Source organism: Aspergillus vadensis (assembly GCF_003184925.1).
Source record: "Aspergillus vadensis CBS 113365 unplaced genomic scaffold BO88scaffold_22, whole genome shotgun sequence".
NCBI lineage: Eukaryota > Fungi > Ascomycota > Eurotiomycetes > Eurotiales > Aspergillaceae > Aspergillus > Aspergillus vadensis.
In genome coordinates, this window is record NW_020292060.1 from 703,190 (window position 1) to 719,975 (window position 16,786).

Genomic DNA, 16,786 nt, shown 5'->3' on the forward strand with positions numbered 1-16,786 from the left:
GTTGTGGCATCGCCACGAATGGTGAAGTACCCTTGTTCGGACGCGGTCACAAATTATCGGTGCCCTCATATGTGTAGTTAAACCGCGAGATGGTGAGTAATTCATCGTAAAATATCTACCCGATCAGTCTGTAGCTTAAATTCATCGTCAATTCTAAGTTCTATCCCGCCGTCTATATACCAATGTAGCAGGTATCAAAATAAGAAACAACACAGATATAAATGTCCCGGGATCCAATAGCATGAAGCATGTCACGTCACAAGTAGAATATATGCACAGACCGAGAAGCGGTAATTAACTTTTAGTTGTAGATCGTTTTAGGGACACTTGCGCACCGATTTAAGCCTGAGCAACCACGGCTTCCAGAGCCTGCTCCAGAATCTTGAGGCCGGACTTGATCTGCTCCTCGGTAATGGTCAAGGGAGGAACGAAGCGGATGCAGCCCTCACCTGCCGTGATGATCAGCATGCCGCGCTCCCGGGCAGCACCAACCAAATCGCCGGCCTTGGAGACAAACTCCGGGGAGAGCTGGACACCACGGATCAATCCGCGTCCACGGATCTCCGAGATGACGTTGGGGTACTTCTTCTGGAGATCCTTGAATCCAGACACAAGCAGGTCTCCCTTGGTCTCAACAGACTTCTGCAGCTCGGGGTCCGCCAGACGGTTGACAATGTGGTGGGCGACACGGCACACCAGGGGGTTACCACCATAGGTGGTACCGTGGTCACCGGGCTTGATGTGTTTGGCCACGGCCTTCTCAGAGACAATAGTGGCACCAATAGGAATACCGTTACCCAGGGCCTTGGCAGAAGTCAGGATGTCGGGGTGAGCTGCCTCGCCAGAAGCAGGTGCCAGAGACGGGTGGGCGTGAGCCCAGAAGGAGCCGGTCCGGGAAAGACCGCACTGAATCTCGTCGAAGATCAAAACGGCACCAACCTCGTCACAGCGCTTGCGCAGAGCGACGAGGAATTCGGGGGTAGCCACATTGATACCTCCCTCACCCTGGATGGGCTCGACGATCACACCACAGGTCTTCTCGGTAACGAGAGTCTCGAGCTGAGCCACATCATTGTAGTTGCCGTACTTGAAGCCAGGCAGCATAGGAGAGAAGGGAGTCTGGTACTTGGGGTTCGGGGTTGCGGACAGAGCGCCCATGGTGCGACCATGGAAGGAGTTGTGGAAGGAGACGACTTCGTGCTTTGCGCCGGAGGGGTCGAGCGAACGACCGACCTTGCGAGCAAACTTGATGGCGGCCTCGTTGGCCTCGGTACCGGAGTTACAGATGAAGACCTGGGAGGCATCGCGCATGGCACCGGATTCCTTAGTAACGTCGATCAAGAGCTTGCTGAGAGCTCCGGTCCACGCATTGTAGTAGAGGTTCGAGGCGTGGACAAGCATCTCGGCTTGCTCAGCGATAATCTGGGCCACCTCGGGGTCACAGTGACCCAGAGAGTTGACCGCAATACCAGCCGTCAAGTCCAGGTATTTCCGATTCTCCATATCCCACAAGTAACATCCCTGGCCCTTGACCATGACCGGCGCCGGCCGCACGTAGGTCGGCAACATGTAGGGAGATTGATCATTGACGAAAGCCACGGATACGGAGTCAGCGGCAGGATCGGGGTTGGGCACAGCAGCTTTGTTCTGAGACTTCACATGTTGCGAGATGGAGAAGAATCGCTGCTGAGGCAGTGAGTCAATGCTGGGGACGAGCCGACGGGCGACGGGCAAGCGCCGGGCGGCGAGACGTGCGAACGCCATCGGATTGAAGGAATTGGGATTGGGAGATGGGGAAACGGATAGAGGATGAGAGAGGTAAATACAGGCGACGCCAGCGAAGGGACCTGAAGATCAATTAGATGATCAGGCAGCTGGAATTGACGTTGGGAGCAGAAAGGTGCAGATCCAAGATTGGGAACTGTTGACTTTCTGCTGTATCTCATGCGGCATCGGCGCTGCCGGATCAGGTGACTGGCAGCCATGTGACTCATGCTCCGCTTTTAATAGATTGATAACAGTCACATAGCGGGTCTCTGATTGACACAGTAAAATTAGTTGTCTAATGTCTTACATCCTCAAGTCTTCATTCTAGACTAGGCTTTGCCTTCAACACCAGAACACAAGTAAGTAGAGAGTTATTCCCATTCACTGTCAGGCATGGGAAATTACACCTCAGGTGTACCCCCAAACGCAACCAATTTTCTCCGCACTCTAGGTACTTTCTCATCATATGCACTTGAAACACCCCCACGGACTGTGAGAACCAATCCACCAGTCCAGACCTCTGACACCCAGGCAGGAATTTGGTTTCGTTTTAAACACGATGCACGGTCCGCTGGGACTACTGTTGCAAAAGTACCAAACATCTGATATTAATAACCTGGATTACCTTAGTGATCAGATCAACCCATCTGTTTTCCCGTCCCCCATCTGGCTAGGGACTTTGGCTGATGTGTAATTTGTAACCTCTATCAATAACTGATTATTGGGTGGAAGATGAAACCTGGAAACTGTGAAAACCACTGCTTTCCGTGATTTTCAGTCATAGAATCAATATCTAAAGCACCCCCGGCTTCAGCGTGGGATACACCTCAGACGCAAAGCATAATCGTAGCAACTTGTGCATCACATAGGATCATGCGGCTAAGAGTTCACTCGGCCGGAAGACGGTCTATGATCACGTGCCAAGATGTTGGCGACGCAACACTCTGAAAAGGGAATGAGTGAGACTGCTGGCAATTGTAATAATCCATATCAGTGGCTGGCACTTGAATGATCAATCACTTGCCGACATAAACAGCCGTAATACTATGGTCGACAGGTGTATGTTAGGGGCTGAGTAATCCATGGACAAGAAATGGAAAGAGTCAGGATAAGTGGTCAACTAAATCTTGCAGGAGTCATGTGGAAGGCGCCAGGAAGGCAGGCGGTGGGGCGGCGCAATATGACGCGGCATCACATGTCAGAGCGATCGAATTGGGTTGTGAAGGCGGAAAAGAGTTCAAAGTTATTAGTGATTCTCTTATGCTGCTTGGTACAATGGAGTAATTAGGCGCCGAGCAGGATCGGATTCAGTAGTTTCCACGATCAGATGGTGAGACGAGTCATGATTCATGGGCTGAACGTGAAAATCCACGGCCGACTTCCGAGTCGCGCGCATGTGACGAGGAAAACCTCTGGCAAGTGGCGGACAAACATTTGATCGTAAGAGGTACATGTGGATGTGAAAGACAGTATGACAATGTTGTAATACTCTGGTAGTCAGTAAGGAATGGAATAAATTGAAACCCTCAGTACTAACAACTACTACTCAGTGACGGAGTAAGTAAGTGGAGGAAAGAAAGTACTAACTAAGCAAACTGCGCGGGGGAAGAATTTCCCAGTGCGGGATTGATTGCACGTGAAAGTGCCCCAACCTCAGCCAGAAAGCAGCAATCAATTATCCCATCGCAACCCAGAACAACTTCCGACAAGGGATCTTCGTCCCTCCTCCCACGCCCATTGCCATCCGGTCTTACTCCTCAATTCTGATTCTCCCCTTACTCCCACTAGAGCCAATTTCAGGCTCCATCCATTTACCCTCTTTCCTTTTTCGGGCCTCCGGGCAGCCATAGACCACCGCTCCAACGGCAGGTCGGTCCCGAAAACCTCCCTCTCTGCGCGCCCAGACGCCGTCCCTGCGCCCACTGGCCCTCCTCATACTTCAGCGCTATCTACGGCCTCACCCTCAACAGCCGACTCCTCATCTGACTCCGCCCCTCCCACTGCCTATCCCCCTTTTCATCATGTCCCTCCCCCCATGATGGACGTCGATCACTCTACCGTAGCGGACGACCGTTCACGTCGAGCCACCAGTGTGCTATCCATGGATGATATCGAAGCCGCCCAAGCCCTGGAGGGCCTTCGCACTGGTATGTCCTTTTCGTTCCTTGCTCTTGGCCTGTCCCGGTCGAGTTTTAACGGTTGATGGTATTAGACTACGGTCAATCACCGCGAACGTCGCAAATGAACCGCCCCGAATCCAAGCAGCAACCAGAGCCGTTGCTATCTCTTCTCACCTCCACCCATCCCCTCATCTCGTCCGCTATCAACGGCTCGGTGTCGGCATATACCAATTCCAAATCCTATTCTCCTCGTTTCAAGTCAAGCGCCGAATTCCTCGAGCGCAACATTGGCTCTCCCGTCGCCAACACAGTTGGCACTGTAGGTCGGAAGACTGGCGTGGAAAGTGGCCTTCGGTGGGCTTTACAGCGTCGGGTATCCTCGTCCGCCCAGTCTAGTCGCTCTAAACGCCGTAAGGTGAGCAACGAGCAACAGTCTACGGAGGTCGACGTAGAGAAGGGTCCAGAGCTGGCGATGAGGCTGTCGCCGGGAGAGGGTCCTCCACCCTACGATGATCAGAGGTCTCCCAATTATGACGACATCGGTCGAGACAGTCCATCGCGGCAGACTCCGTCTACATGGCAGAGCCGACTGATGATCTCAACATCCGGCCTGGGCGTGGCGATGAGTGAGGAATCGCTCCGCAGCCTGCAGTATTGTCTAACCTGGCTACGCTGGGCAAATGGACGGCTGGACAAAGCGATCGAGGCTCTCAAGGCCGCCCTGAAAGAATGGGATAGCTCGAGACAGCAGAATGGTGACTCTACTGCAGAGCAGGACGCTTCCAGCACTACCCTCCTCTCAAATCGGATCCAGGCCGTCAAGGCGGACGTGCTCGCGACGCTGAAACGCGTGGTGGACATTGTCTCGAAATATGCTGGGGGAGCGCTCCCGGAGAATGCGCGGAACTTGGTCCGCCGGCATCTGACCTCACTGCCGCATCGGTTCCAGATCGCATCTACCTCCAACCCGCCGCCGGACTCCATGGCGGCGGCATCCGACGCCACCGTTAGCGCCCATCGGATCCTCGTCTTGGCCCAGGAGGGCTTGGATATGATGTCGCAGGTCAGCGGCGTAGTCAACGACACCCTGGTCAGCGCTGAGCATTGGTGTGAAAAGTTGGGTCGGAAGCGCTCAGAGGGCAAAGCGCCGATCGAAGCTCCACCCCGAGAGCAGGACGAGCCTTACCCGGCGGATATCAAGGCCCCGATTCAGGAGCCGTCCCCTCAAGATGTCTCTATGACAGGAATGGAGAAGGCTTAGTGGTGCTTGCTATCAGCGCTCGGCGCCGTGCGAGCAAGTCACTGCCTGGTGCTATTTAGCCAGTCTGACGAAAGACAGTCCTTCACTTAGTAAATGAGGATTGATTTCCCTTCTTTACAATCTGTTTCCTTTTTGTTCATATTGGTCACTGTATCGCATTTAGTTCTGCAATCTGCAGCTTGACCGCTCCTTGATGCCACTATTTTCCTTATCTTGTGCGGCGGATGAATGGCGTTTCTCTTGTTTGACTGGCTGGCGGTTGGGCTGGAATTGGATACCTGGATTGTTTGCTGAATCCAACCTGGTGCATCTCTCTTCCCTGTGATACCACCTTTTTTCTATGCACCTACACAGTACAATGATGGCTCCAGTGATGAAAAGTTCATGACTTGAATCTGCTTTATTCCTCTCATGCACCGACTTGAATTGGAGCTCTCCGATGCCCCCTTGGTTGGATGTAACGGTCCGGGAATCGGCTGACTCCCAGTGTGAGCGCGTTTGTGCTAGTGAATAGTTGATTCCGAGTATGTATGCTCATTGCGATTCCAAGTGAATCTCGTAGAGTACCTTGACTAGACTGTAGTGTATACACTAAGTAGTAGTCTGCCCAAAGTACCAAGTTACATCGGAAAGAATGCCGAGCGGGAGGAGGGAGGATCCACCAACCAACTTTTTATCTCCGATAAACACCATCATTTCATCCCTCGACTACTAGCTAGAACAGAATTGCTTCTACACCACCAATCCACCACACCCCACCACACCATCACAATGCGCTAACACCCCAACAACAACAACCGCAGCCCTCACCATGTCACTGCCCACATCCAGCACCCCCAATGGCGCCCCCGCACCCGCAGACCCAAGCGCATCATCAAACGCCGCCGCCGCCGCCGTCGCGACCAACAACACCACCATGAACGAGAAACCCCCCTCACCACCACTCGAATCCGCACCCCAAGCGCAACCCTCCGAACCCACCCTCCACCCCATCTCCCACAAACTCACCCAATTCTACACCATCTCCTACCTAATCTTCTTCGCCATCTTCGGCACCCTCGCCCGTCTCGGCCTGCAAGCCCTAACCTTCTACCCGGGTGCCCCTATAGTCACCGGCGTCCTCTGGGCCAATGTCGGCGGCTCCCTGCTGATGGGGTTCTTCCAGGAGGATCGGAGGCTGTTTCGCGAGGAATGGGGTACCACTACCCCCAATAACAATAACACAAGTGATGCCGCCGAGCACGCAAAACAGCATAAAACCATCAAGAAAACCATCCCGCTGTATATCGGTCTCACGACGGGGTTCTGCGGGTGTTTTACATCCTTCTCGTCGTTTATTCGCGATGTGTTTCTCGCGTTAACGAATGATTTGCCGAATCCTTCCTCTGAGGGAAATATTGTGTCGAGGAATGGGGGGTATAGTTTCATGGCTCTGGTTGCTGTGATTCTTAGTACGGTTTCGCTGAGTCTATGTGCTTTGTTGTTCGGGACACATCTTGCTGCCGCGCTGGATGGGGTTACTCCTACGGTTCCGTTTCGGTTCACGAGACGGGTTCTGGATCCCCTTATGGCGGTGCTGGGTTGGGGGTGTTGGCTCGGGGCGGTGTTTTTGGCGATTTGGCCGCCGGATCGACATGATGCGAAGGGCATGGAGGTGTGGCGTGGACGCGCGGTGTTTGCGATTGTATTTGCGCCATTGGGGTGTTTTCTGCGGTTTTATGTGTCTTTGTTGCTCAATGCGAGGCTGCCGAGTTTCCCGTTGGGGACTTTTACGGTGAATGTCTTTGGGACGGTGGTGTTGGCTATGTGTTTTGATTTGCAGCATGTCGCGGGGATTGGAGGCGGGGTGTTGACTGCGTGTCAGGTCTTGCAGGGGGTTATGGATGGGTTTTGTGGGTCGGCGACGACGATTAGTACTTGGGTCGCGGAGTTGAGCGCCCTTGGGGCTGCCGGGGGGAGGAAGAGATGGGCGGCGTATGTTTATGGGGTGGTTAGTGTGGGTGTTGCGTTGGGGTTTGTGGTTGTTATTGTTGGTTCGTTGGGGTGGACGAGGGGGTTTGATGGGCCTGTTTGTGGTTAGATGTGTAGGTGTAGATTGTAGTGTTTATAATATGATATAATGTAGTATAGTATAGTATATAGTATAGTGTAGATGATATATGTGTAATGTATAGTATGTCTTAGGTTTCATTACTCGTGGAGTCATTTCAATGTAGCGCTACTTCTTCATGTCTTACCAGCACGTGCTGGTTTATCTGCCTCTCCGGGGCATCGAGATCCTTGTAGATGGCGCCTTCTGTGCATCGGCATGGGGTACCCGAGCAGGTCCCTCTTCAGGGCTGCGGAGTGATTGCAATGCAATATCCAGCCCTGGCACCCGTAATCCAGCGGCGCTTGATCAGCAGTGGCCTTATCACTGCTGAGATGCTATCGCGGGATTCGCTGCTCAATCAGCTATTGTGATCGTAGTCAGATGAATATATATCATCACTTCACATCCATCTCATCGCCCTCTCGGCCCCCCGACACAGAAGCAGGCCCCTTCTCCTTCCCCTGCCCTTGCTGCTGCCCCTGCTGCTCCCCCGTCGGAAAACTGAGATACTTCCAATCCTCAATCTCCTCAATAATACACTTCAAGCGATCCCGAATACTCTCCACCGCATACGTCCCCAGAATCAGCCTCAGCGGCGGATATGAACAATGCCCCAACTGCCACACCAAATGCGCTGCCTTAACCGCACTCGCTGGCTGCTTATCCCCCAACCACATAAGCATGCGCTTCGCATGCGCCGCCGGCGCCGTAGGCGTATTATACGGCTCACTCGGCGGCTTGACCAAGAAATGGCCATAAAGCGGTAACGGCGAACCCAGCGCCAAATTATTAGCATTGTTCTGCTCGTCTTCCACGCCATACCCACCACCGCCAAAGATACTCTCTTCTCCACCACCCACCAAATCCCCCACATCATCGCGTCTCATATGCCCCGGTTCCACCAGCGTCGTCTTAATATTAAACTGATCCACCTCATAAAGCATACTCTCCATCAACCCCTCAACCGCATACTTACTCGCACAGTATGGCCCCAACCCCGGCACACCCAGAGCCCCCGACGTCGAACTGAAGATCAAGTACCTCCCAGCCCCACGTTCCCGAAAGTGCGGCAATGACAACTGAATCATATTCAGCGTGCCTGTAAAATTCGTCTCGAACTGGTCCCGGATATCGTATTCGTCTTGGTCCTCGCACGCCCCGATTACACCGTACCCGGAGCAATTGGCAATGATGTCTATGCGCCCGAAGCGCGCGATCGTGGCGTCGATGACGCGTTGGACGGTGGGGCGCGCGCGCACGTCGCAAAGTAGTCCGAGGCATTTGTTGGGGTGTTCTTCTTCGAGCTTGGACATGGCTGCCGGGGTGGTTTCGAAGGTGCGGCCTACGGCGCTGACGAGGTCATTTCGCGATAGAGCCGTTTTGACGAGTGACCGGCCCATGTGGCCTGTTGCGCCGAAGATGAGCCATACGAGGGGCTTCGGGGGGTTGGAGGGACCCGGGGGGTCGGTGGTTGAGGGGAGTTGGAGCTTCGGTTCGCGGGTTGATGTGGTTGCGGATGCGGTTGGGGAGACGGCCGATCCGGGGTTCTTGGTGTGGTTATGGGGGGAGGTGTAGAAGTCCATTGTTGTGTTGTTTGTTGGGTGGGGTAGAGAAAGGTTGTAGCCCGCGCCGCTTGGGCTGTGAGATTGGGGCGTGTGCCCGATTAGAGTGAGATGTAGGAGTGACTGGAGTGGGTTGAGATTGGAATTGAGGTGAAGCTGTCGGGGATTCAAGACTCCCGAACTACTTAGATTTACTCCGCACTCCCAGGTCCGGGGAAGTCACGTGGGGGTCACACGTGCGTCTACCAATGACTTACTATGTAGTTCTACTTTGAAGATACGTATAGTGGGACAATGTAACAGTTAAATTGTACTCTAGCGTTATATAGATCATGAATTGGTAGTGGCTAGCCTCTTAATGCTTGTCGGCTGCGTATCTGGGACTCCGACGCAGTCGCTTTGCGGGAGGTTCAGCATCACGGTCAGCACCAACAATGGCCCAATTCTCATCGTCCTCCGGGGACGAAACACGCTCCGTGGGTTTCTGGGTCTCGTCTAACCGTTGCTGTTGCTTCCGAGGGTGATACAAGGAAATAGTGAACAGCTCGAAGTTCGTCGTGGCATCATCCTCCTCTTTGGCGGATTCCTCGGACGCCTGTTTCTCCGCAGCTTCTTTGGAAGCACTGGTGGAGGGGGCATCTTGGGGCTTGGAGAAGATACGGGAGAAGATGGATGTTTGTCCGCCACTCTCAGCCGGATCCTTGGCTTCCTTGTCATCCGCAGTCGGCTCCTCTTCCTCGTCTTCTTCCGCATCGCTGAACTCCCACATCTCGTGGATCTCCTTTCTCACTAATGCAGTCCCCCACAGGGATATCAGGACGCCAGGTACCAGGTACAGAAGCGCAGGCTGGGGGTGATCGAATACCTGCATTACGATCAACGTCGCAAGCATACCCAGGACATAGCCGACCAGACTGGCGGTGAAATAAGGCTTAGGGAAAGACCGGGCGTTGTGGTAGGGAGGGTCCAGCTGCGCCTTGCTTGGTGCCACGGAACGGGTCCAGAAACGTTCTCCCCATCCTCCTAGCGCGGACTGGTATACAGGCTTGACTATTTCCGAGCCCTTGCCCTCTGCTAGCGCCTTTTGCTGGCCCTTGCGCTTGTAGTATAGGTAAAGATCGAACCGAAGTGCCAGACCCACCATCATGCCGGGAATAATGATGTCGCCCAATCCTAGCATAGCAAGGGAGATGGTATCGGGTGCCTCCCCGGGGGCTGCAGGGCGCGGAAACAGGAGCTTGATCGGGACATCTAAGGTCTTTGCAACCGTCACCATCAGTGGCGTGAAATAGACAAAGTAAATGTCGTAGAAGAACAGAGATCCCAGGATCAGCGATCCGGTGATGAAAGTAGATGGTGACATAAATTGCAGGGTACCATAGCAAAAACTGAATCCCAGGAAATTAGTCAACCACCATGGTTTGGACACGAAAGTGAAGTAACCAATCGTAGGGAATGATACAGCTATGCTGATAATGTCCAAGATACTAAGCCAACATTCAGTGCGAAATACGCGATGTATATGGATCCTAAGCTTAGCGCGCCAATATACTATTTCACGGCAAGTCCAGAGTGCTGCGCGAGCAGTATGTGGCAATGGGATTGACCCCCAGAACCCAGGAAGGGGAGAGTTCCGGATCTCCACCTCCGAAGACTCCGATTTAGGGGCATCCTCCGAAGTGTTTTCAAAAATACGTTGGGTGGACTTGGTCTTCCAAACTTTGCCAGAGCTGCTGTACTCGCGGGGAAAGACGAATGATCTCACGACAGCGAAGGAGTCTTTCAAGAAAGCTATAGCAAAGAGCATACCCATCTGGGAGAAATAGTAGCCAAGTATCTTATTCAGAAGTTCAGCGCCCATGTGCTTGATGACCAGATACAAGCCTCCGAGGGTTAAGCCAGCCGTCAGTGGAAACATCAATGCGTCACTTGGTGCAAGTCCCTCCATCTTCTGAATACCACCAGCTTCCTCTTCTGATTCGTCTCCATCTTCGTCCGACTTCTCGGGTTTTGCGGCGGATGACGGTCTCGACAGGGATGCATGGGCGCCAATGTAGATGGGGAAAAGGGCGGAAACAAGCAGATGACCGTAAGTTGGTAGCAAAGGTTTGATCTGTGTGAAGTGATATATGGCCTGGCCCAGAAGCTCGGCAATGGGGCTGACCTCGTCCATTGCTGCGAAGATCTCAAGTTTGTTGCTAGTGTTGAAAGCAAGAATGGTGTGAAGACGATGATGCAACAAGGGATTAGTCCATGGTTCGGTGTCGCGGGCTTTCGAGAATATTATAGGTTTGTGTGATGGATGTGGTCACCGTAGGGTCGTTCGGGTGACTCCGTCAAAAAGACGGATATTGTTGCTGTGCCGGTTATGTGTTGGTGGGTTTGGCGATCTGTTGTTGATGGTGCCTGGTTGCCAGTGACGTGAGCGGGTATCTGCACGTGATGATAGTGGGAGTCACGTGGTATAGCATGGAATAGCAGGTATCTATGAACTACTTAACTCTCGATTCACTTCTATTTAGCTCAGTAACACGTCTGTGGCGCTAGTCCTATCTTGAGGCTCACAATCTATCTATTTCTCCTCCGCTATTGATTGAGCACTGGCACGGAGGACTAGAATGCTGCGGCAGACCGGCCCTGTTGGCTGGACCGATCCATATTCGAATGTATCATGTAGGGGGCACACATCACTGGCATCAGTGGACCGGACCAGAACGTTGTTAACGTTCAATAGTTGTCCCCTCGTCCCCGCAACTGTCCAGACTGATCCTGCTTCCACTACCTAGATAGGGCATACCTGCGGCTTGCGCCCAACGCCTGATGGCCCGAGCGGTTAACAGAAGATGGTTTCCGACTATAAGTATATATACACTGTCCACTCATATGATTCATGACTATCGAATTAATACCAATCTAAACACAGCAGCACATTAAGATACAATTACTGCATTACAGGGGCTAGTTGGACAAGCATTAGTCGTATGATCTCATCGAGCGTGTCCGAGAAACCCCCGCCTTCAGTGTAGAGTAGTAGTACAACTCCCATAGTATCATAAATCGGCCCATGAACTTGACTTTGTTCCAGCTTAACACAAAGAACTATGCCTTATTATATGCTATCCAGCCGGGCCAGATGGTTGAACATGTACAATAAGCTTTCAAGGAAGTCGGTACCTACAAAGGCGAACCGGTGGACAGAAAACCTCGCTCTGCATCCGCCTGCGAGCGTCGTCTTCCCAAGGATTGAAGCGCATCAATTGTGACTCAAAAACAGGTTTTTTAAGCCATGTCCACGACGTTGTCTGTCCATTGATTGAAGTCCTCCATGTCTCACCATGCAGACGAACCCTCCCCACCATCCTTTTCCTCGACGAGGCCGAATAATGGAAAAGCCGCGGCTGCATCGCTGTCATAGACGCATATGCGACATGCAGAAACCATTCGCCCTGTTGGCTTGAACGTCCTCGGGTCAGCCGAGCAGCCTGTCCCTCTCTAATTTGCTCAACCCATTTAGTTCCACGGCCTGCGAAGTTGTCTCACCGAGGGGGTAATCGTTCTGGCGAAGTGGCACCCTTGATGAATACAAATATACCTTCCTCCCCTCGGGACTTCGTCTGACAACATTATCAAGTCTCTTCGGTTGTCTATCTCAAAGCATTTTCTACTATACTTTATCTCAGCCTCCTTGTCTCGCATTGTTAGACTATAAGTATGGCTCCCCTGCAGAAAGTGATCGTGGTTTACGGTGCCACTGGTGAGTCAGGCTGGCAGCGTCATTTGCCATGTGTACAAGTCTAACACTACCCAGGTGTCCAGGGGCGATCCGTCGCCCTCTCCCTCCTCAAGAGCCAACAGAACTTCGCCGTCCGGGCACTAACTCGGAACCCCCAGTCGGAAAAGGCCAAGGAACTGGCCCGCCTAGGGGCTGAGGTGGTCAAGGCTGATGGATTTAACGATAACGACATGCAGAATGCCCTGTCTGGCGCCTGGGGATTCTGGCTCAACACCCACCACCATGACCCAGTAAGTGGCCTTCATGATTACGAAGATACCACACACCGTGAACCACACGCTGATCGCCAGCTTCCAGGCGGTAACGCAACCCGGTGGCCCAACTGACGAAGATCTCGGCAACCGCCTCATCGAGATTGCGGCCAAGGCAGGCGTGAAGGTCTTCATTTACAGTACCTGCGAGTCTCCTGCGATATTTACCAAAGGCGTCGCGCCCGTTCCGGGCATGGATGGTATGTTCGCCTTAGATTTCCTCCTGTCCACGCTGACTTTTGCTCCCAACAGCCAAACACCGGTGTGAGCTGTATGCCCGAACCTTCAAGGAGTTCGACGCCGTCATTGGTGCCTTCCCCGGGTGGTACTTTGAGAACTATGTCACTCCAGAGTATGCGCAGGCCTTCGGTGGCTTCCCTATGTTCCCCGATGACGAGGGCTACTTGACCTGGCACGCTCCCTTGGTAGGCGGCGAAGGCAAGGTCCAAACGGTCTCCATTGAGGACGATTTTGGTGAAATGGTACACGGAATGTTCCTGAACCCGCTGAAGTGGAAGAACAAGACCATTCAGTGTGTGAGTGATGCGTTCACGTACGAGGATATGGTGAAGACGTTCACTGAGGGTAAGTTTTCATATCGACTTATTCTGGGAGTTGCTAACTGGTGTTGCAGTTACGGGGAAGAAAGCTCGCTACGTTCCCATGGCCTCGGCGGATGACTACCCAACCCATGGTAACTCTGTCCTCATTGAGTTGCAAGACGTCTTCAAATACACCCAGAACAACAATGGCTGGTTCTTCGGCAACCCCGACGACTTTGCAACCTGCCAGTCACTCAAGGACGAGGCCCGCCGGGATAAGGGTCTTGAGCCGGAGCCGGTCATATCCATGACCAAGTACTTCATCAAGCACTATGGGCCCAACTAAGCCGGAAGTATTGTGGACAAGATGCAGCGTTGTTTCAATTCGCTAGAGAGACGTTTATGTGCAACATCAAAAGTAGCGAATATCTGAACAAGCGTTTTTTATTTTCCATTATTTCTCAGTTCACAGTGCTAGGCATAATAGTAAACGAGCATTTCCCATGGGCAAACTGCATCATAACACACATAATCGTTTTCCTGAACAGTGGATAGGAAACGGTCAGTAAATGGCGCACTCGCGTCCACGCTCAGTCTGCTGAGTTGGCCAGAACAAGTACGCCAAATCTGCACCATACGTAAGTAGTAGTTCTGGGGCCGGCGCCAATTGTTGGACAGGAACAGTCCGGATGCATGACTTGCAGGAAGGAGGTAAAATCATGGCGAGACTGCAGAGCCTAGACTCTCACAGGATAGTTGACTACAGTAGTATGAATTGTCTAGGCGGTGAGACTTTTGTTCTGTTTGTCGGCATGACAGCGGTGAGCGAGGGCAAAATTTCGGGCGGAGATGAATTATTATCACAATCCATTCTTGCGCTTCACATTCATTCCTCCTGCGGAAGGCATTTGACAATCTTTGCAAGATTGCATCCTTCAGTCGCTCATTCGAATTGTCTGACAGTGCTTGAGAATAGCTTTAAAGCACTTGTCTTGAGCCCCTGCAGCTTCAAGTGCTCCCAATCCCTGTCTTCAACCCCACCACCATTGTCCGCGGGGCTCTGTCATAGTCATTCAGAAAATCGGAATTGCAAACCAACATGGTCCACGCCACGCCAGTGCCGAGCAGTGGCTTCCAAGCCTTGATCCTCTGTGGTCCTGGTGAGAGCTTGAACACCATCTCCTCTAACCCCGAAGAAAACCCAAAATGTCTAATCCCCATCGCTGTATGTATTGACAAATTCTCTGCGCGGGACTCCAGACCAAGCAGCCACTAATACCAATGGATGCGCAGCTCAGGCCGATGGTATACTACCCGCTGGATTGGTGCAAGCGCGCAGGAATACATGGTGAGCGACGCCAATGCGCCTCCTCGAGGCCGTTGGGTCTTGCGGTCCTTGCTGAAGTGAAAGACTAACGGCTCAGATATCGTCTTGATCACACCTCCCTCCGCTCTGGCTCCCCTCAAGGCCGCTATACAACAGAACCCCTACCTCACGTCACTCTCTTCGCCCTCCCCTACGATCATTGCCCCGAAGGACCTCAAGATGACGACAGGAACCGCGGAACTACTGCGTCTACCCGAAGTACAAGCTTGCATTCAATCCAATTTCTTGCTGTTGAGTTGTGATCTTCTGTGCGATATCCCTGGTGAGCACTTGCTTGAGGCATGGCTCGCCTCGCAGAGTGAATTAGGCCCCGCTGCCCAAGGAGGCCTGTCCGTGTTCTATCCCGCGAAAGGCATCCAAGACGAGATCAAGAAAGAGCCTACTGATTTTGTGGCGATTACTTCTCTCGACCAGGATGAGGTGCCTTCTGTCTCGCGTCATGAGCTCTCAAAGCTGGTCCTGTCAATGCCCATGGATACCTTGAAAGAGCAGGTAGAGAATGATAAGGGGCTTCTGCTTCGTCATATTCTGGTGGAGAAGCATGCCTCGGTCAAGATGTTGACCAGCTACCGCGATGCACACCTGTACATTCTGCCTAAGTGGGTTCGATCGCTCGCACAGCACCAGGAGCGCTTCGAATCCGTAAGTGAGGACTTGATCGGCTACTGGGCAAAAGCGGGGTGGCAGCGGGGACTGAGCGCCAAGCTCGGCATCGATGAGATCGTGGGCGGACAGAAGGAGACTCAAGATGATCATGGAAGCAATGATGGTGACTCTTTGGAGGAGGAAATCGACCTTCGCAGCATGACCACTACGCACGCTCAGGGTTCCGATTCCCGCAGCACGAAATCTACTGAGACATCGGTGGAAGTTCCGCCCATCCTCGCATACACGACCAAGTCGTCCAAGCAACTCATTCGGCGTGTGGACAGTGCCGCCCTGGTGTTGGCCATGTCCCTGCGTCTCGCCAAGCTGGAGTCTGTCGAAGAGGTTGGCCGCGCTGCTGCCTCGCCATTCAGTCATGCCGCGAAGATTGCTACTCCGGAGGCAGTCGCTTCGAAGTCTATCGTCACGAAGGGCGATTGCTTGTTAGGGTCCAATGTAACGGTAAGCATTTGAATTATCAACCGTCATATATTTCAAAACTAACATATTGCAAAGGTCGAGGAAAAGTGTGTCATCAAGGAGTCCTGCATTTCGGCCAACGCCAAGATCTGCAGCGGCGCACGTCTCACGAGGTAAGCTCCACGAACTCATCATCCACCTCCTAGTTTCTAACATGAATCAGGTGTGTCATCATGGACAACGCAGTCATCGGGCCCAAGTGTGTCCTCACAGGATGTATCGGTAAGTCTTCTACAATACAAATAACTCTAGGATACAAGGACAGTTATTGACAATTACATAGTCGGCAGATACAGTCAGATCGGAAAGGATTCCGTACTCAAGGTGCGTCTGAGTTGTGCTAAGCCGTATAATTATAGATTTCTTATTGACTCCTTTTACAGGACTGTGAAATCCAAGATGGCGTCGTGGTTGAGGAAGAAACCGATGCTAAGAACGAGCAGTTCATGAGCTTCGAGGGACTCGATGACGAGGATGATGATATGGATATTGATGGCGATGGCGATAGCGGTGATGACGAGGGGTTCTAGATTAGCTGGATTGTATAGTATCTAAGTAAATACTTATCAGCATAGTATATATGATCCTACTGCATTATGTCTCCCAATAGATGGGATGACGAGTCTTTCACATGCTGGTCTGTAGACGAATCTATGTAGAAGAGATGGCTAGAATTGATCTAAGAACATTCAGCTACTAGACACAATGATGCAACTAGAGAAAATAACAAAAAAGTTCAAAGCGCATCCAATCATGGACATCACAACGACTATTGATGGTAGAAAAGACGCACCTTTCTGCAAGTAGTCTGAGCGTAATGCTAGTAGACCAAGAACACGCTTAGCATTAAAGTCATCCTTCTGGATAAGAGTCAAACATAATAGCA

General features: G+C 52.3%; 7 protein-coding genes across 7 annotated transcripts; 4 read left to right on the forward strand and 3 right to left on the reverse strand.

Moving 5' to 3' along the window:
* Positions 1–339: 339 nt before the first annotated feature.
* BO88DRAFT_346813 (acetylornithine transaminase) lies at positions 340–1,764 on the reverse strand (the record flags this gene model as incomplete). Its single annotated transcript, XM_025703354.1, has 1 exon — positions 340–1,764. One exon carries the CDS (start codon positions 1,762–1,764, stop codon positions 340–342), a length of 1,425 nt encoding a protein of 474 aa, XP_025560054.1.
* A 2,038-nt stretch (positions 1,765–3,802) lies between these two features.
* On the forward strand, positions 3,803–5,148 carry BO88DRAFT_428186 (putative clock controled protein (Ccg-8); the record flags this gene model as incomplete). The annotated part of the gene is made up of 2 exons (XM_025709066.1): positions 3,803–3,914; positions 3,980–5,148. 2 exons carry the CDS (start codon positions 3,803–3,805, stop codon positions 5,146–5,148), a joined length of 1,281 nt encoding a protein of 426 aa, XP_025560055.1.
* A 714-nt stretch (positions 5,149–5,862) lies between these two features.
* On the forward strand, positions 5,863–7,327 carry BO88DRAFT_407178 (FluC/FEX family fluoride channel). Its single transcript, XM_025707355.1, has one exon. It carries the CDS (start codon positions 5,960–5,962, stop codon positions 7,226–7,228), a length of 1,269 nt encoding a protein of 422 aa, XP_025560056.1. The 5' UTR covers positions 5,863–5,959; the 3' UTR covers positions 7,229–7,327.
* A 104-nt stretch (positions 7,328–7,431) lies between these two features.
* On the reverse strand, positions 7,432–8,952 carry BO88DRAFT_127832 (SDR family oxidoreductase). The gene has a single exon (XM_025701370.1). The coding sequence runs from the start codon at positions 8,821–8,823 to the stop codon at positions 7,636–7,638; it is 1,188 nt and encodes a 395-aa protein (XP_025560057.1). The 5' UTR covers positions 8,824–8,952; the 3' UTR covers positions 7,432–7,635.
* A 139-nt stretch (positions 8,953–9,091) lies between these two features.
* On the reverse strand, positions 9,092–11,181 carry BO88DRAFT_407179 (aspartic endopeptidase). The gene has a single exon (XM_025707356.1). It carries the CDS (start codon positions 10,973–10,975, stop codon positions 9,158–9,160), a length of 1,818 nt encoding a protein of 605 aa, XP_025560058.1. The 5' UTR covers positions 10,976–11,181; the 3' UTR covers positions 9,092–9,157.
* Positions 11,182–12,513: 1,332 nt separating this feature from the next.
* On the forward strand, positions 12,514–13,734 carry BO88DRAFT_346789 (NmrA/HSCARG family protein; the record flags this gene model as incomplete). Its single annotated transcript, XM_025703352.1, has 5 exons — positions 12,514–12,556; positions 12,611–12,825; positions 12,893–13,046; positions 13,099–13,431; positions 13,481–13,734. 5 exons carry the CDS (start codon positions 12,514–12,516, stop codon positions 13,732–13,734), a joined length of 999 nt encoding a protein of 332 aa, XP_025560059.1.
* Positions 13,735–14,262: 528 nt separating this feature from the next.
* Positions 14,263–16,505, forward strand: BO88DRAFT_407181 (translation initiation factor eIF-2B gamma subunit family protein). Its single transcript, XM_025707357.1, has 7 exons — positions 14,263–14,613; positions 14,682–14,736; positions 14,813–15,882; positions 15,937–16,013; positions 16,064–16,122; positions 16,184–16,224; positions 16,284–16,505. Exons 1-7 carry the CDS (start codon positions 14,488–14,490, stop codon positions 16,428–16,430), a joined length of 1,575 nt encoding a protein of 524 aa, XP_025560060.1. The 5' UTR covers positions 14,263–14,487; the 3' UTR covers positions 16,431–16,505.
* Positions 16,506–16,786: the final 281 nt, after the last annotated feature.